General features: G+C 38.6%; 1 protein-coding gene across 1 annotated transcript in view; it reads right to left on the bottom strand.

The window, feature by feature from the left end:
• Positions 1-20,740, bottom strand: part of TRIO (trio Rho guanine nucleotide exchange factor) — a 252,964-nt gene that overhangs the window by 147,633 nt on the left and 84,591 nt on the right. The window contains 4 exon segments of the mRNA XM_065831948.2: positions 455-685; positions 5,176-5,307; positions 8,643-8,834; positions 19,929-20,051. Of these exon segments, the coding sequence (XP_065688020.1) occupies positions 455-685; positions 5,176-5,307; positions 8,643-8,834; positions 19,929-20,051 (678 nt within the window).

Genomic DNA, 20,740 nt, shown 5'->3' with positions numbered 1-20,740 from the left:
TCTTACCTGAAATTTTTCTACCCCTTTAGTATACTGCTCTCAGATTTTAAAGAAACACGATTAAGTCAATTAATTATCACTGAGGATTTTAAACTAAAAATTTGTTACAGAATAACACTGTTCATTTTTTGCATGTTATTCCTACAAGTCTGACACTTCAGGTCCAGAATTTTATGTAGAATGTAAATGTCAGCTTCCAGTAAAAGCTCAAAATAGCTGTCTATAATAAAAATCTTTTTCATCCTGACTTAAAGTAAATAAATTAAAAAAATAAATGAATAACAGCCAACATTCTCTGATAACACATAGAACTTGTGGTTTGTCAATCCCATGCAACTATTTAATTATTGAATAAAATAACACGGGGTTTAGCAATCAAAACCCACCTGTCAAGGCGACCAGCTTCAAATCACAGGCTGACAAAGACATTTAGACAACATGAAATAAAACTTACTTGTTGAACATCCTGTTGAAAAACGCACAGCTGAAGCCGCTGGTGCAAGCGGACCTTTCGATGCTGCCAAATATTTTCCAGTTGGCGCTGATGGTGCAGTACTTCATGAATGACATCCAGAACGTGATGAACTGCTTTTGAGTAGTTGGCAGAAGCGGTGAGGGAATCAGAGCTCCCAGGAGTCAAAGGTCTCTGAAGTTTGTCAAGCAATGACTTTCCATCTTGGCTCACCTGACCAGTGGGAAGGACAAAAAATTACTTCTCTTGCCAAAAGCTTGTTAGGGCATTATTTCATTCCCCACCCCTTCTCATTTTAGATGTCTTCTAGAACTTGGGGAGCAGATGATTTATTTATTATTAATTTTTTTTTTTTAATTCCAGGAATGATTATTTGCAGCTGCTATAGGGAAAAAAAAAAAAAAAAAAAAAATATATATATATATATATATATATATATATATATATATTCTCCCTCTCTGTAAGGTAATTTTAAGTAGCACTCTTCTAAATAACAGCCTGTCTTTCAATCTTTCTATTATCCTATGAGTGCTTTTCCTTTAAAATTACATTTCTTTTTTGTTTTAAACAGCTCAAGTGTAAGTTAGAATAAATATTCCTCAGGTCTTTCTCTAGTCAAAGCAGCACCTAAAATTAAGCATTTCCCTAGAATTATCCTTCCAGGAGCAACTCTTCATTTGCTGTAAAGGTGAACCAGGAGGTTACTTTCTATAGTCTAATATTAACTTGATGAATACATTCAGACCACCAGAAATAAATTTAGGACATGACTTGATCTGACACGATTTACAAATTCTAAATTATTACTGTTGCTGGTAAGCCAAAAGCAAGCTGCTGTTGTGACAAACTTAAACCTGATTAAATCACTTCAAACGTTCCCGTGCAGCACATAAAGATACTTATTTCCAAAACATGTTTAACTACTGATGCTGATGAGAAACATCAGTCATTTCTAATTGTTGTCTTCTCTGATTCAAACCACAGCAAAAGCATTCAGATTTACCTCACATGCTAATTAAAAGGCAATAACCCTGTATTTTCTGGTCACTATTAACGTTTAGCACTTGGCAAGGCTGTTGAAAGCATTTTTCATTGGTGTTTAACTATTTTGCATGAAGTTTAGAGAACTGCCAAAATTCAGTATCATTCAGCTATCTGTAAATAACTTTTTAAATACTTCATCTGACAGGCAGGAAAAACCCATTCAAAACCATAAGACTGGAGTGTAAACAATAGTCTGATTCCACCAAATCAACACCATGTCAGAAACAGAAAATTTGTCAAGGCCTTCCCCAAGTGTCTATTTTCAACATTTTTCATTAAATCTAGGCACATTTTAAAGTTTCTATTCAGTAGTCAAACAGATCTGAAAATTCTTTTGTAATTATTTGTTTACATGTGACAGCCCCTTGATCTGATTAGTTTATTAGCTTTCATCTTTGGAGTTAACACAGTAAAGTTGTCTTCCTTCACAGCGTATGACTACCTTAAGATTTCAGTACGATATATAACTTCATTTATACATATATATAACAATTTAATGCACGACTATTGGATTTTCAAGCACACCAGTCACCTAAGCTTGTAAGCTAGTAAGTTACTTTTCTAGTAATATACAGTAATTATCCTCAGTAAAATCTGACTGTCTAGTCTTAAAAGCATTTACTCTCTTAAAATTACTGTCTTCTACTTTGCAACCAAGTCATGTTGTCAAGACATTGTAATCTAAAATGAATGATAAAGTGTTGTAATTTCCACAGTGTTCCCCTCTCTCTCCCCTCACTGTTCATTCATCACAAAATGAAAGGAGCTCCATGCTATAACAGAAGTCATACATCTAATAATGATAAGCAATAGTTCTGTAATAGCTTTACACAGAAAGACAACTCCATCAATCTTCAAAGTGGAATGCGTGTTTATATAAGGCAAAACAAAACCTTCAGTATAGAGCAGAAACGTGACTTGTACACACACATACAACCACTATTTCTGCACCAATTCTGATTGCTAAAGACAAAGGTATTGCTTTACCAGATGGGGAAAAGTAATGACTTGAAATTAGAAAAAAGGCACCGAATCTTGTGGTTTGGGTTTTGTTTGTTCATTTGGGGGTTCTCTGTATATGTATTTTGTTTGGTGTGTTGTTTTTTTGTTTGGTTGGTTTGGTAGTACCAATAAAGATTTTAGTAAAATCTCTAGCTATCCCAAAGTAAAAAGCTACAGCTTTGAAATCTTAAATAAATCTTCAAGGTATTTGCCAGAACAATCCTATAATCTACCCATCTAATTTACTTTCATTATGCATCGCCAGGAAGCAAACAGTATTTAGCATGGCAATCCATAGTACTTATTTACACTTAACAGCAGGCCCTAGTCCATTCACATCTGTGATTGAAAAATAAAATTCCCACCATTTTCACTTAAGCGCTTTATAATCACTATTCTAGATAGCCTTTAGCCTCCCTATGCCTTGCTGCACTCTCATGGAGCACACACCCCAGATTGCCTCTTGTCACATAAATCTACTACAAATGGGCTACGTCTCTGTCCCTTGTTTTACAAAGGGATCCTACCAATGAAGAGAGGTTATAATGAAGAAATTAAACCTTCCTACAAAACATGCTGTCAAGAATGAGTTAACAGGTGTGTTTAGTACGATCACAATTTTTATTACCAAAGGTGTGCTTCAGTATGTCATTAGATCAGTTGACATAGCAAGGTGGCATATATTGGGAATGGGGATAGCAGTGTGTATTTTACACAAAAGAACAACTACTCATGTGAACTCTGGACATCTGACTCATGGTAATAAAGTTTATGCAGGCCCTAAGATGGCAGGTATTCGAAACAGCCTGTTTTGATATACCAGCAATGGGACTGATCATCAGCACTAATCTTACCCTCCTTCATTGCTAAATGAAATGTGACCAGACTTATTGAGGAATGGATTGAGAGCAGTCCTGAGGAGGAGGACTTGGGGATAACCTAGCAATGTGCACTTACAGCCTAGAAAGTCAACCACATTTTGGGCTGCACCAAAAGAAGTGTGACCAGCAGGTCGAAGGAGGTGATTTTCACCCTCCACTCCACTTTTGTGAGATCCCACCTGGAGTACTGTGTCCAGCTCTGAGGCCAACATAAAAGGGACAGGGACCTGCTGGAGCAAGTCCAGAAGAGGGCCAGGATGATGATGATCGGTGGTTGGAACACTTCTCCTATGAATACAGGCTGAGAAAGCTGGAGATGTTTAGCCTGGAGGAGGCTCCAGGGAGACCTTATTGCAGCCATCCAGTACCTAAAGGTGGCTTACAAGAAAGTTGGAATGGGACTTTATACAAGGGCATGTAGTGATAGGTCAAGGAGTAACAGTTTTAAACTGAAGAGGTAAATTTAGATTAGATATAAGGAAGAAATTACTCTGAGGGTGGTGAGACTGGAACAGGCTGCCTAGAGAAGCTGTAGATGCCCCATCCTGGGAAGTGTTCAAGGCCAGGCTGGATGGGGCTTTGAGGAACCTGGTCTAGTGGAAGGTGTCCCTGTCCATGGCAGGGGGGTTGAAATTAAATGACATTCTGGTTCCTTCCAACCCAAGCTATTCTATGATTCAGTTGCACATAATAGAGCTGTTTCATCAAAACATAGTTCAATCTTTAATGTAATGTATAAATCACGATCATTAATTCAGTCCCACAGGACCTCCTTTTAAAAGAAGGTGCAAGCTGTGGCCTAAGCTATCCTGTGCCCACCTATCATTTTTTACCATGAGTTAATCAAATGCATAATTTTATGCAAATTTGTGATAATAGAAACTGCTGCATTTAAACCAGAAAAACATCAGTACAATTTAACAGAAAAAATAGTTTTACCCTGTGATGAAAACAACCCCGGAAAAAGAAAGCAAGAAAAACTCAATGGGAAATACAGAAAATATCTGTTAGCTAATGGTGAAGTCAATACTCATTTGATGTCTTACTTCAGCCATCTAACACACATGAGAGCGCTCTAAATTTGAAGAAAAATGACAGATACTGTAGTCATTGCTTTCTAGGTCACCTTCAGAATAAGTATTTCTACTTAAGTTGTAAATCCAACTATTAGAAATACTAAGAAATATTATTACTTCATTGTGTGCAGAATCCAAGATTAGAGCAGCAGCACAGGATACGCAAATCTTACAATGCTGACTACAGAGGCATGCTGGCTCATTTAAGTGTCTTTGAGGTTGGCAGAACTAAGTTTATTAACTTCCGGCTTGTCAGGTGATGTCCTTTGACAGTTAAGCCTTTCAGAGACAAATTTTCAAAACACACTTAAAGCAATCCATGCCAACAGGACACTTTCCCAAAGAATACCCAGATAGCTTCCCTTCAAGTAAGTGTCGAAATGATAGTATCATACCGCTATTAAAAGGTAATAATATGCAACCGTAAATTAAAACATACTTAGTACATTGTATGCGTTGTTTGTACTACACATGCTTCCATCTTGCCTTTTAAATTTCTTTCAGAAGATTAAGGGGAAGACTTAACACCTAACTTTTGAACAATAGTAGCAAAGTCCAGTATACTAAACTAAAAAAGAAGGCTGGCACTTGAGTTTCCAGCTAACACATGGTGCAACAAGCAATGCCAGTTCATGGTCCAAACTTAACATTACACCTTTATATCAAGTCAGTAACCTAAGAAAACAAACAAGACACTTACCTCAGAGTAAGCCAAGGTAATATGCTCATATATCCCTTGATGGTGATGGATAGCATCTTCTAAATCTTGCAGTTCTGAGGGAAGCTCCACTTCACCACAGGCTTTACACCATGAGTCCACATTGCTCATGTACTGCAGAAAAAAACCCAACATTGTGCTTGATTTTGGGTTCTGTCAATAAGTACACCCATGTTGGCAATATACAAAAGGACTGGTATCTGTGTGACAGCCGCTGAAAATACTTCTTTTAAGGTAAACTTTTTAGTGCATTTTTCTCTGAATTGAACCAAAATGAAGCTTCTATTATAATAAAAAGCAAATATTCAAGTTTGAATATGCTTGTACTGTTAGTCACATGGAACTCTCCGAGCCATTCACAGATAGGCAGGCCTAGTTCTATGTTGGCAGCCTTCAGAACCAATTAAACTGTTTGCAATACTGATGAACTTCAAGTTTACTCCTCCTTTTCTTGAGCATGCAGCTAAGAAAAAGTTTACTTCACCCTGCACCTACCATTTCAGATGCACAAAAGCCAATTAAGGTCTTGTCTACACAAAGAGGTAAAACATACTACAGTCTTCAAGTCAAGACCCTCAGTATTCACCCATTAACTCCCTGTGCAGATACTCATGGTATCATGAGGTATCAGCTCACCTTTATGAAATCTTCAGAGAAAAACAAGTTACTCTGCACATGTGTGCACGGGCACACGCACACAAAGAATTAATGGTGAACTGTCCACTGAAACATTCCATAATTATTAATATCTTTTGCTGGAAAGAGATCATCAAGGAGGCAAAGCAGCATTAGAGCACAGCAAATTCACACCTCAGTCCCCAAAGCACTAACTTCTACACACAGAAGCACTAAATCCATTTGGCAAGCTACTACAGCAGCAAGCATGTAAGGGATTTACAACTTAAGTGGGGGTCTCCTAGGACTAACACTGAACTTTGAGCACACAGCTCTGTCAGCATAGCTACTCAATCAAGCCTTTCAGAGGAAATTGAGGATACTCTTCCACAGACAATTCTTTTCTTGAGAATCTCTTCTGCAGACAATTTAAGTTATCTCTGAAGCTCGAGCTGTCTTGACAGACAAGAAATTGCCATCATAGCTGTATGCACAGCAGAAGTTCTGTCAACTTATTTTTGACAGCTAGGGGGCATGAATTTTATACCCTCATTATGCTAGGAAAGAAGAAAAAAAAAATCTGTTTTTCTAGTCTTTATAGTGTTAAACTTAGTACAGCCAAGCACATGTAGTCTCTGTAAACTAAATTTATCCTCTATTCATGTGAAGTTCAAGTTTCCAAAGTTTTAAGAGACCAAGCTATTACTCTCATCATATATATCTTAATTGCTGGAGCACATGTCATCATTTGAGGAAAAAATAATCCACAGACCATTTCTGGCACTCCATTATTGTTTGAAAGCTCAGAGGAAGGGTGATAAAGTACCTAACTCTACAATGTTTATTTAATAGTAATTTGATCAAGGCACAATTTTTAAAATCTCTCACATTAAGCTTTAAACATTAAAAGAGGCTCCACATGGGACCACAGAGCTACAGCTCTTGCACCAATCAGCAGGCACTAGCTGCTGGGTGCAGTCCTCATGGCACCTGACAGCAGGCAGTGACACTTACCTGTCATTTGCAAACAAACACATGCATTCAAGAAGGGCGTGTTATTTCTTTGGCTGCTTATTTTTTAATCATCTTTTTTATGTAGGTCAAACATCACCAGTCCCTAAGGTGGTCATTGCTCTCATTCCAAACCCTCCTGCAACTTACTGTCCACCGTTAGTGAAACAGCTAATGTATCACAGGCAGGTATCTTACAAAGCAACTATGACAATTCATTACAGTTAATCATAAAATGAAAACCACAAAAGGAGCAATTAAAAAGTAAATTAAACCCAGCAGATGCTGCACTATTTTCTCTCATTCTTATCTTTCCTCCTGTTTGCACTTACAGTTAGTACCGAAGGTAACACTAACCCTTACCACAGTTGCCCTGCACACACACACAAAATTTACTTCATTTTCTTATGAAAAAGGATGGCATTTGAGTCAAAGTATATCTAACTGTTCATATCCCATCTCTCTTCTACATGTATAGCTGATGATGCTTAAATGTAAACATGAATAACTGAGGCACTCAGAAAAACCTCAATACCGATAAGGTACCACAGCGTCTATCAAATGCTTCAAGCTGGTTGGTGACTTTCTTTGTCTCCTTTTTATGTGGCTTTTCTGTAAAACCTGCTAAAATACTTATTATATTAGCATTAGTTTATATACTTTACCTTAGTCTGTCTAAGGACAGTTAAACCAATGTCACCACTAACATTAATGAAAAACAATCTGTACTTACATCTCTATATGTTCACATTTCTAATTTTTGGACATTTATGAAGTTGAATATCTGTGTAGCAGAAATCAGGAAAAAAACTTCTCAAAATAAAATATGCTGCCTCTGAGTTTCTGCAGTTATCAATTCCCAAGTGGTTCCTTCACTTATTTCAAATTAAAGTTACATCACACATGAGACTTTTTCTTGGATGCTATTTAGCAAGGAAAATGGAAAGAAAAGTATCTACAGCAGCCATACAGCACACCAGAGCTTCAGTCAGCCATCAGCATCCAAGAACCTCTGCTCTCCAAATTCACTAGAGATGAGCAGAGTAGACAGTCTGTAACATCAATTGGTGACTCAACAGCACACACATAGTAACTCCTTCAGAACTGAATTCCCTTGAGGGAAAAACATTATTTAACCAACAAGACTATTAACTTGGGGATATTTATTCCTATTTCCCCTACATATGCCTCTTCTCTGGCAGTTATACATGGTTAATGACTTAATTAAAATAATTGGTATAGGCCTAGAGCTAATTTTTTCTTTTAATATAGAAGGAATCTCTTACAAGATACTAAGTAAACATCTCCTACCACAATTTCAGATTCAGAAGACATTTAATTAACTTCTCAACTTTCAGGCCAGTTCAAGTATAAGTTTACTGTAAGCCATTACTACAAATTAAATCTTGACACTCAATAACTGATTGTGGTGGGGTGGTGAGGACAACAGAACAAGCGATGATTTCTGGATGTAGGAAAGCCATTATATTGATACCGAATATACTAATTTTTTTCCTTCAAAACTTCATGTAGTTAAGCATTTATGTCCACTTCAGTTGGATTCATATAGCTAATTTAGCTAAGTTTTATCTTGCTTTGGTATGGGCAAGACATTCTGTGGACAATATAAGGGTCACGGGCTGTTCTGAGGAGAACAAGTTTTTGTTTGAGTATCGGCCAAAAATTGGCAGATATTAACGCTCCGGCTTTCTTGTTAACGTTTTCACTCACTCTCTTGTACTTCTGTCTAAATCAAAAGCACTCACATGCAACTCACCATTCCAGCATGAGAAGTTTTGCTGGTGCCCTCCCCAGTCACTAACCTGTTCAGCTTTCTGATGGAAGATGGAGGACATATCCAGTAATGTGCTACGTTCATCCAAGGCTGCAGCAAACGCCTTCCATTCTTGCTCCAACTGACTTGCAATCTGTTTTATCTGCTGTGAAGCATAATGGCCAGACTCGACCAGGCGATTTGCTACTGACATGATGCGGTTTATGTTTACATACACATTCTATGGAAAAGAAGGAGGGAAGAAACAGTGGAAGTCAGCAGACAACCTAAATACAGAGGTATACTTCTACAAAATTCTTCTTTATTACAGTACTGCTTAATAGACTGGTTTTACTGAGTTTGTGCCTGCCTAGCTTTGGAATCTAGGTATATAATGTAACAGCCTATCTGCAATATTGACAAGCGAGAAGGACAACTTCGAGGTTAATAGTCAGTTTAAACAAAGTTGTATCGCCCCACTATTATAGTGAAGATGAAGAGTTACCCATATTTTGCAACAGTCTCAATAAGGAGGTTTACAGATATTCAAGTCAACAAGACATTCAGCAAAATATACAGCAAAATCAAAGTATAATTAGTAATCACTTGATCCATCCATGGCTTGCATGTGTGCAACATCACTCAACAAATCTTAACATCAACTTCTGAAAGTATTTCTGCTGTCTAAGTAACAAAATATGGAACTCTGAGTTCTACAGAGTTCAACAGTTTTAGATTTTATTTTCCCGCCACTATATTGACTTAGAGCTAGCACTGAAAACAAGACAAGGTCAAAAATCAGATTCTCTAGCATACCAGCATTACTCACTAGTGGTTCTTAGACCCTCAATTTTTTTTTCCTTTTAGCTCACATATGCATTTTGGCCTAAAGCATCTAAAATCTGTTCTTGTTATGATTCTGTATGAACAAACAATATTTTTCAAAGGAAGCAATCAAGAGTTTCTGATTATTGCAAAGCCAGAAACAAAAACAACTTCACCACCAACAGGATTCCAAGTTGCTCTTCCAGAGTTACATGTATATAATGCTGAGTCGACACTTCTTTCAGTTGGACTGACTCATAATTCTAGATGAAGTTCTTCGAATCACTGGATTGTTGAGGTTGGAGATCATTTAGTCCAACTCCTCTGCTCAAAGCAGGTTCAATCAGTATGCATTGCTCACAGTCATGCCCAGTGAGGTTTTGAGAATCTCTGATGATGGAGAGACCACAATCTCTCTGGGTAACCTGTTCCAGTGTTTCTTATGTTTAAATGGAATTTCTTGTATTTCAACTTGTGCACATAACCTCTTGTTCTGTTACTGGATACCATGAAGAAAAGCCTCGTTCTGTTTTCTTTGCTCCCTCACATCAGATATTTATATTTGTATAAAAGCAAGATCCCTCCTAAGCATTCCTTCATCCAGAGTAACCAATCCCACCTCTCTCAGCCTTCCTTGTACAATACAAGCAGGCCATAAAGGTACTTCATAGAAGAACTTGGTCATGGTGACTCCCCAGAAAGGGAATGAGAACCTTCCACATTAATGCTGTCCTGCAGGCACACTGATTTTTGTGTGTACACTTGGAGCAACCCTAGTTCAGCCCTGTTTTGTTGATTACAGTGTCCCTTTTGTTCACACCGTAGCAGATCCTCTGCTTGCCAACCCAGTCCACCTTTTTTCTCTCTCACATCCTTCTTAACCTAAAGCTCTTCTTACCAGGTTATGCAGCATGCTGGCAAAGACACTTTTGTGCCACTTAGGTGAACAGAGATCCTTCATCCTTAGAGAGATAGTCCCATGGTAGCAGAAACCAAAACCCTGTTGCCAACATCAGGACAGTAAACAGTTGTTGACCTGCAGGATCCATCTACCCTCACACAAGCAAGATTGAGAAAAAAAACTGCCCAGGCTCCCATGTCCTTGGTCATTGTCTCTCAAGCCATGTAGTCATGCTTGAGACTTTCCAGGTCACCCCTGGCAGTATTGCTGGTGCTCACATGGAGGAGTGTCAGGGACCAACAGTCTGAGGGCTGGACAAGCTTTGTCAGTCTTTCCCCAACATCCCAAATTCGAGTCCCCAGCAAGCAGCAAACTTCCATAGGGAATGAGTCAGGCTGCCAGACAGGTGCCTCTGTTCCCTGCAGAAGGGAGTCTCGCATTACTACCACTCGCCTCTTCCTTTTGGTGCTACTGTGTAGCTCAGACTCGAGTGGGACAGATGCCTTATTTGATAGCTCCCAGTTCCTCTTCAGCTGTGAGGCCAGCGAACCTATTCTGTAGCTGCAAATCTTCAGATGGGGCAAGAGGCCACAGGCACTCCCTGCAGCGTGGCATCCTCCTTCTGGAGCTCCCTATGGGTTGAGACCTCTGATGTTACAGGGATAGTTGGTACAGCAGTAGCTGGGGACTATGCCCTGGTGCGCATCACCACCATTGCTGAGGACATGCATGATGTTCTGAGCAGAGTTGCTGGCTCTTTCTGCACGAACTACAGCATAAAATGCTGCATCCATTGGCTGCTTCTGTTAGCTGCACTTGTTCTTGCCTTTATCCTAGAAATGCACACATGGGGCCAAACTGCCAAACATCATCACACAGAACAGTTGGGAAGAAAATGAACACCATTAAAATCTCAGTGTTCTACAGTGAAATATTTTTCCATCTTGTCCATGCAGTAAATGTCACGGAGCAGTTAGCTACCTGTCAGCAGCAGCAGCACAACCTTCCCCAAGCAAGGGTTGAAGAACTGAGTCCAGTGAGCCAGGGGGCACCAAACTGACTGCAGCAAGCCTCAGTAGAGGCCACACATCAACAAGTGACACAAGAACAAAACTTGAAATTGCTGGAAAGCTGTATGGTTATATTACTGTTGAATGATGTGACAGGCAAGCTGTGCCAAAATCTGATTATATCCTGGCCAGTAAGAGTGGTCAGGGGAGAACGCTGATACACGGACACCCAAAGCCACGTGGACACTGAGCATCTGAGATGGAACCATCACCTGTTGGTGTTGAGCCACTGCCCAGAGCCTGACACTGGATGGAGCAAGTGTTGCAGTTCCTCCAGGCCACACCATGCTCGCTCATCCGAGTGGTAATCGGCATGGGTCTCTACTATTGTAACTGTGTGCAAGTTTGCAAGCAGGAGTATAACTGATACAGCCTACAGTTCAGCTGTTCCACTTAATAAATAGAGCACAAGCAGTGTCACATTGGCTGTTTTTACTTCCTGCACAATGCTACCTGTTCATTTTTTAGGGTACCTCACACATCTCTGCTCTCCTTCTAGGCACAGCTGAACAACCGGAGAAGAACAAATTTTACAAGACTGGAGACCATTTAGGCCTAAATGAATCCAGAAAGCCATCACATGGTCTTCACAGTGGTGGGAAAAACAAAACAAAACAAACTAACAAGTGTCAGAAGACAAAACAATAAAGGCTGTATTAGATTGCCATTCAAACTGTGTATCATAGTAAATGAATTTTGGAAATTCTAGAATGTCAGATATGAAGGACAAGACACCATATATGTGAAGGTAACTCAAAACTGAGCTATGGTTAAAAAGTATTCATTTTCCCATGGCAATTGGGCTTCACAAGTGTGGAAGAATACCTCTTGTAGTGGTATGGATATGAATTAATATGCTGACAGCTGAATCAAGCTAAAAAAAAAAAAACCCACAAATCACAAACAAGAAAGAATCTTGCATATAATGATCTCAACTTTTTTCTTTTTTCCCCCACCATTATATCCCTTACTACCTGATATATCTACTAAAGGTTTAAGTTTCAGTATTTTAGCATGCAGTGGCCAAAAAGAGACATATTTAGTTAAGGAGGAAAAGAACCTCAAATAGGAACTCACTACAATTGGACTGCCTTTAACTGATCCTTGAAGGTTAACAAATTCTGTTCAATTTTCTAGAAGTCAGGCAGGTCCACTGTCATTATTATATGACAAACACATATTTTGTGCACTGCTTGGGAAGCACTATTCCAAGTAAGCTGGTGCTCATTCCCCAGAGACTGACATCTTATTCCTTGAATGGATTTACATCCTGGCTTTATTTAAAGATGCAACAGCTACCAGGTAACCACTATTAACAACTTATTCAGCCATTTCATTTACATCATGCAAATCCACATGAAACATCTGCAGCTTCTAAATGTGTAGCAACTGTCTTAAAAGTAAAAGGCTCTAGTAATACTGCATTCCTTCCACTGTGTTACACAACTACTGTAACAAAACTAAAAAGGCAACAATTCAAGTTACTGCATTACAGTACTTATAAGTAAGCACACAAATGTAGCCAGTATGATTATTTTCTCTCATGATGCCCTTTAGCCAGAAGCTGAAAATACACCTTACAATATCTGGAAAGCTCCTCATTGCAGAATTATTCCCTAAAGGAAGCGCACATGTAAAAAAGTATTACTCAGCAAGGCAACACAGATTAGTAGCCTAAAACATCCCGCAGTGTGCTGTGTCATCCTTTGGTGTGTGCCTGAAAGACAAGTACACAGGGGAAAATACAGGTGACAGCCTTCCAGCTTAACTGAACTTCTATCACACTCAATAGAAAATAAAGCTGGTTGGTGCCCTGAAGCTTTTATTTTATTTCCTAATTTTCCCAGATCCATTTAGAAAATGTTTAGCTCTAAGATTTCAAACGGTAGTTTTCTGATGCAGAGACTACTATTAAGCATTCAGTGTTAAAAACAACCACCTCAGTGACATGGTCTATAAGCCTCATAATTGGTACCCCTATATAAACTGTAGTGGGTTTCAAATATCGGGGCCACAAAGTTGGTGAAGGGTTTGGAGGGGAAACCGTATGAGGAGTGGCTAAAGTCACTTGGTTTGTTCAGCCTGGAGAAGAGGAGACTGAGGGAAGACCTCATGGTGGCTACAGCTTCCTCACAAGGGGAGAAGGAGAAGCAGGTGCTGATCTCTTCTCTCTGGTGACCAGTGACAGAATCTGAGGGAATGGCAGGAAGATGTGCCTGGGAGGTTTAGGCTGGACATTAGGAAAAGGTTCTTCCCCCAGAAGGTGGCAGTCACAGCCCCAAGCCTGGTAGTGTTCAAGAAGAGACTGGACAATGCCCTCAGACACCTGGTGTGAACTGTGGGGTTGTCATATGCAGAGACAGGAACTTGACCTGATGACCCTTGCAGGTCCCTTCCAAGTCTGGACATTCTAAGATTTTATGATTCTATTCATCTGTGATTTAAATTTTTTAGCAACAACTTCCAAATCATCTGTCACTTCACATGCAAATGGCCACCAAGACACAGTGTAGCATTAAAGTATGAAATAACAGCTGCTTTAATAATTAAATTGTTTTCTAACATCTATTTTTGCTCTTGCAGCAACAGCAAAACTCTCAGTTTGGGATTCCAAACTTCAAAGATGAGGGCTGGAGAACAACTAAAGGTATCAACTGAACTCTTCCCTTGGAAAAACAAACACCCAAACACACGCACACACACACACACACACACAACAAAACACAACACAAAAACCCAAACCAAAACAACTACAACAAAACCAAAAAACACCAACCAACCAACAAAAAAAAAGCACAAAGGAAAAAGAAAAGCACAAAGGAAAAAAAAAAGCACAAAGGAAAAAGAAGGCACAAAGGAAAAAAACACAAACAAAACCCTATACACTCAGCAACATCCAGACTACAACTGAGGAAAGCGTTTAACCTGTTCTTCAAATACAAAAATCCTCAAAATATTTTCAGGTAACCAACCATTGCTATTAGCACTGGAATGAGTGAAATATAATCTCACTCTAATTTTCTTCAAATTTATCATCTCTCTTTCCTTCATTTTTCATTATGGATTTTCAGAATATTAGTGCAATACTATATAGCTCAACACATACACCATCTTCTTTCCTCTTTTACTTTTCACTTATGTTCACTTCCCCACAGTAGATGTAAAGGCCTTCATCCGTGCATTATAGCCACATCATCTTAATGTTCCCCATCACAACGTAAATATGGAGCTCTAAACTGGACCTACTTCTCTAGTAGGACCAACTGAATCACAGCAATTTCTTAACAAATCTTGAGTTCAGCTCGCCCAATAAGTACCAAGAGTGAAATAAAACTGCTTCTTTGCAGTAACACCACTGTCTATTCCTTTAGTTCATGATCCATTGATATGAACACACTTGTTGCTGTATTAACATCTCATCAGCTGATTGCTTTTCAAAGTGTATTTGTTTCTTCCTTCTTAAGGGTTGCACATCTAGACTTTCCTAATACCATCTTGTTGACTTTTGAATGTTCCTCAGAAGCTGAAAATAGCCTGAACTCATTTTGCCTTTCTGGTCTTTTCTCAGGTTGGTGGCATCCAGACATTGCATCTAAGCATTAACTGCCCTAATACCTGCAAGATTTCCTAACAGATGTGTATTTAAAAAGACCACCCTCCCAGTTTGACCAGGATCCACAGCTGTGCCTTCCTTGAACTTCAAAGAACATCAAAAATCTATGGTTTGCTTAAACTATAGTTATTCAGAACTTGAATTAATACATTTTACGTACTCTACTTCCATCCCCATTTAGAGTCTTTACCTTGTCTATTAAGGATGTTAGATTGGTTGGACAGTTGATGGATTTTACCATTTAACTTACTTTATTTTTTACTGAAAGCCTTGCCTGAGCAATCTATTAGTTTAAAAAAAAAAAAAAAACCAAAAAAACAAAAAAACAAAAACCAAACAAACCCTAACAGAAACAACTCCACCCACACAAAGAAACCCAACAACACAAACCAGACGTGTTTCCTCCAAGACAGAAGAGCTAGCTTACTACTGTTTAGCATTTTGCACAAAGATTTTTGTGAAAATCTGTATTTCAAAGTAATCTGAGAAAGAATGCATAATTCACAACCTGTGGTCTTGCTCTCATTTGCTGAAGTCTCAGAAGACTCAGGGCAGTCTAGAACTCACATAGTGCTTAAGTCTGTCTCAAGTGACAACTCAGTATGGTGACAAAAATATATATTTAAAATAAAAAGAATGTCAAGAATGAAATATAACGGTAGTGCAAAGGAAAAGGGCAAAGTCACATTAGCTGTCAGCTAAACTGATTTTACCACACCTGACCTTCTTCATGTTTTCATTTGTACTAGTCCCTGTGGCTGGACTTGAGCAAGCTAAGCAAATCATCTTACTAAGTTTTAACTCTGTAAACCCAGTGATATTCAAGTGTTGCATTCATACTTCTATTTTAACCTCTCAACACCCTCACCAGTGCTCATTTCTGGCACTCTTTTTTTTGGATCACATTACTTATTTTATTACTACCTTGATAAAGTGGTTTAGTATATATATGCAAACAGCCTGTTCTGAGAACATGAATAAACAACATGTTTACAATTGACACAGGACTTTTTGGATTATGGTTAATAAACAGCTTCTACTGATGGTCCTGTCAGCCCCAGGACAAGAAGTAGTCATAGCACACCCTTTAATAGTAGCCAGTGTCAGCTTTCTCCAAAGAAAGTTTCCATTTGCCTACATCACTTTCCAATCATTTGACCCTCACCAGTGCAATGAGGGGCAGAGTTAAGCTGCAATGAAAGCAAGGCCATTTGGTCTAGCAAGAAGAGTAAAAGAAAATATTCAGGTAGATAACATCCTCCTCCTCACCCATGTTTCACATGACTGCTTTTGTTTTCCTTGTGTCCCACAAAGTGTGTGGAAAATGGCAGGAAAAAGAATGGACAGACACAGAATCAGTCTCTCCCACTCCTGCACATAAGACTGACTAATCAGTAGAATCATGGGTACTTTGTTTTTGCAGTTCAAAAACTTAACAGATAATTTTTGTATTTCAACTCCTATGATGCCTTATTTGCAAGTTTCTCCCTTAAAAGGTACTAAAAACTGGTTTTGAGAAGTGAAGCATTGTTTTAGTCACCCAAATAAGAACTTCAAGATGAAACCGAGTATTGCTTAACTCAAATAAATCTCAGGACTTGACAACAGCAATTTACTGTTGCTGAAAGCAGGCCTTTTAAATTGTACTGAAAAGTCTATCCTCAACTTTAGAGAGGAGAATCACTGTGAGTTTATTTTTCCCCAGTTAGGGAACAAGTGATCTATTTGCCCTATAAAGACACAGCCTTGACATTTCTCAGTGCACAGCCTCTTGAATTCAGTAACAGCAGGTTCACATACCTACAGCTGCACATGTGAACTGTATTTCAGAGAGCAGCGTTTTTAGCCACATTGGCCTGTGTATTTAGCAACGGTAAGCAAACGTATGTCTATCTTCAGTGGGCATCATTGCACCTATCCAGCTTTTCTCTGGGACAGTTTAATTGCAACCAAAACCAGTCTGTGTACCAAGCTTAAGACTTTCATGAACTTATTCTTATTATCTTGAAGTGCAACCACATAAGACTATAACATACGGAATACACAAGATTCCTGGACGTATCACGTGCTAATGAAACTGCTGAAAGTACAGTTAAATTTTGTTCCCCAATGAATTCTTCACCTTCTCTTTACAACATTTAGTTTAAACTTCCAACTACTGAAAATCAGATTCCTAAACTGGTAGAGATCCATTACAAGGTAAAAAAGAAATATTCAACAAATCCTCTTTGTCCTTGATGTATCCCACTCCTGTTCATGACAGGAACTAAGTAGCTTTCAGAATGGTTTATACCCAGGTGGCTCATTTCAGACTGGAAGACCCGATTAAAACTTTGGCATCTCACCCAAAGGCCGTCAGTCTTTCTTACCCGAGTTTGGCTTAACAGCTGCAGAAGTTGCCCTCCTCTCAGAAAGCCAAGCTGCTACTTGGGAAGGAAGGGGAGATAGGAGAGCCAGCTATTGACAGAGGGTAGCACCTGCTGGGAAGGGAGCATGAGCCCTGTGGCAACCACAACTTGTTCGGAAAAGCAGCTGCAACGTCAATTATCAGGGTTACGCTGTGAGCAAGTGCAAGAGGCTGCATTTAGCTGCTTTGGCAGCATTTATCCTTTGAACAGTCCTTCCCCACCTAAAGTGAGACTAAGGAAACCGCTCAGAAAACAAGATCTATTAGAGTCCAATTAGGGCCACAATTAAATTCAAAACTTTAAAGTTTCCTGTATATAATAAACCTTATACATAGTTGCCACTCTTCCTTCCTCTACTCCATCCAATAGAATAAATTTGCATGGCTGTAGATGGGTTAAAAGTTAAATTCCATCTCTAGTGTAAGAGCATTCACGTAAGGGATCTTAGCTCTGATTACTGAAGAGTTACACTGACAGGAATAGTGAACAAATACTAGCTTCTTAAGCTCAGAGTGTATGTGAAGAGTGGCCATGGAGAAACTGTACATGCTTGCAGTAGTTAAGATTGCTCAGCATTTTTCCAGTTAAAAGCTAATGAAATATAAGGTCTGCCAAAATTCAATCAGTTCACTTTTTTTTTTTTTAATGTCACATTCAGTTTAATCTTTCCCCTAATCCACATGCAGGGCTTTTACCATTTATACAAATAAAACCCAAAAATTCTTAATGTTGCTTAAATTAAAACCAGGGACTGATCATTTTGAGTTTGTATTTTCATATTCTGTGCCAACAAACTGCTTGGCGGCGGGGGGGGGGGTGGGGGTGGGGGGGCGCTATGCTACAGAAACACAGAGAAAAACTGCAGATTGTTTTTTCCCCTTTTGAATATTTGGACTGTTTAATTTGCCTAGAATTCAACCTGCTTCTTGCGTGCTTCAAGAAATCATTGCACAGGCTGAGAAGTCATCCTCTGTAGTTAATACATTTGACTACTACAGGCAAAACAAAGATTAGCAGCAGAAGACTAACAGCAAAAACAGAGCAGTAGAGATTATGCTACATCACTCAAGTTCTTCGTACTATCAATAACATCTGAACAGTATGGAAATATGGAAAAAAAAAGTAACCCAGTTTGAAGAAAATAGGACAATAGTGACTAATACCAGAACAGGCTGACAGAAGAAGAATTTAACCTTTAGAGTATAAGCCCAAAAATTGCCTGGAAGGCCATCCAAACTACTAAATTCCAAAAGTAATCTCACGTCAATAACACCTACTGTCCTTCTGCTCTATTTCATATGCAGAGCAATGAGCAACAATGAGGTACTCCACAAAGAAACAACTCCTCGTGCCCCTGGAGTGAACCTATACTGTCCAAACCTAATGGTTAAAATTACATCCATATATGATGTTAATTAATTTAACATTCCCCAGCATTTGCTTTACTGCTTTCAAAATTTCATACTGATATGTATTTTTTAAAACTTTTCGCAAACACAGCTAGGTGCAAAAGAAGAAAAGATACCTTCTCTACTCATGTTCTACTGCCTTAACTATAGCTATACCATATACAAGAGCTGCCTTACTAGTCCTGCCATTATTTCAGCAAGACCCATAACCTAGGTAAGTTTACTTAGCCACTCTCTCTTTACACAATTAATAGTCCTGATCTACAAAACACCCTCTTGCAAGAGTTGATTGTTTCCACCATACTATAATTCAATTCCCATCCTTGGACTGCCAAGGATGTTAAACTTTAACAAGACTGGTACTGTTCCTCCTTCATTAAGCTGACCGCCAGGAACTGGATTTAGGCCCAGACTCCCAAAGTTATTTAAACACCTCCAATCCTCCTAGTGAAGAGGACCTGAAATGTACTTGAACATTTGGTCCCCCTGTCCATACAGGAATTCATGAAACTGCTTTTACTCACTGCCGGTTAAAATCCAAATTTTGAATTGCAGCCCTACTGATACTGCATCCTAAGATCATATCTGAAAAAATAATTTATTTGAGCTCCACTCTACTGTGCCAGAAATGAGAAGTGTGTCATATTAAAAATATAGTAAATTATTACACCACACAGAATCACACTTGTTGACCATTGCTTCTCAGAACTCTGTCTGAATTGCAATCTATTCAGAAGATCCTGAGAACTATTTCTTTCTGTATAGAGCACTAAATTCCATATTACACAGGACTCTCTTAAATTTCCTACAAGACCGAAAGCAGTACTCAAACACACTTCCCAGGTTACAGAAGTTTGGATGCTTATATTTGAGAAGTGCTGAGGTTTTGTTGAATATCACTGTTTGTAAAAATAATTCTGTTGCTTGATCACACTACCTCTGTACTTACTCTATTTTCCTCCTGTGTGTTTTGTAATTTCACTGCTCAAATACAAATTGGTACTACTCATAACTGAAGGAATGATTTATGTGTATGATTTACAAATTCTACCTTAACATAGAGCAAAGAGACAATGTGTCAAGCGCTGTGATGTAAGGCCTTTTCTTACCATACAGTTCATGGCAAAGTGATTGTGCTGTGTCTGAAGCTCCATCGCGTGGGGGTGACTGGTTCCAATCTCTGTGTAGCTGTTCAGAAACAGACCTTTGTTGTGTGTAATCCAGTCAAACATCTACATGAAAATATACAGGAAAAAAAAAAATCAGTCATTCTTTATGGCAGAAATCACAGACAAGTAATGTGAGAAATCCACAAACACAGAAGACAAAAGGAGTTTAAGGCCATGAAAATTAACACTGATGTTGTTAATTGTTGAAAATTAACACTTACTGTTGTAAGTTACCACACATTTTAAACAAAGCATTGCTGAAATCTGACTTACTGGACCAAACAGCTGAGGCTGTTAAATCTTTAGTATAGGTGTTTATCTCAGCAACCTACAGTAAAGTCATAATGAAAAAGTCAAACTTCATTATTACAAAGAAGTCATAGTAAACAAACGGGCTTGGAGCACGACCCTGAGTTACCAAGCTTTTATGTTCTCTAATGTTGGCATTTCATAATGTCAGCAGCTTACTAATTTAGAATGAAAATGGCAACTCATGGAAATTAAATATAAGTCCATTCTTGCTGATCAAGTACTTCAGCAGTAAGTTTAAAATTTTTAGTTAATAACTTTATATCAGATTTGAAAACCACTTTTCTACTGCTAAACAAATTAAAAAACTCTACTGGAGCATAGAGTTACACATTACCTTCTTCCAGACGTGCTTAAGGATAATCTCTAAATATGTATGCTTGGCTTTTTAAGATATATATATTTTTTTTCTTCATATTCAAACAATTCTTAGGAAAGACCTT

This window comes from Patagioenas fasciata, chromosome 2 (assembly GCF_037038585.1).
Source record: "Patagioenas fasciata isolate bPatFas1 chromosome 2, bPatFas1.hap1, whole genome shotgun sequence".
NCBI lineage: Eukaryota > Metazoa > Chordata > Aves > Columbiformes > Columbidae > Patagioenas > Patagioenas fasciata.
This window is presented reverse-complemented; position numbering and strand designations above follow the sequence as displayed.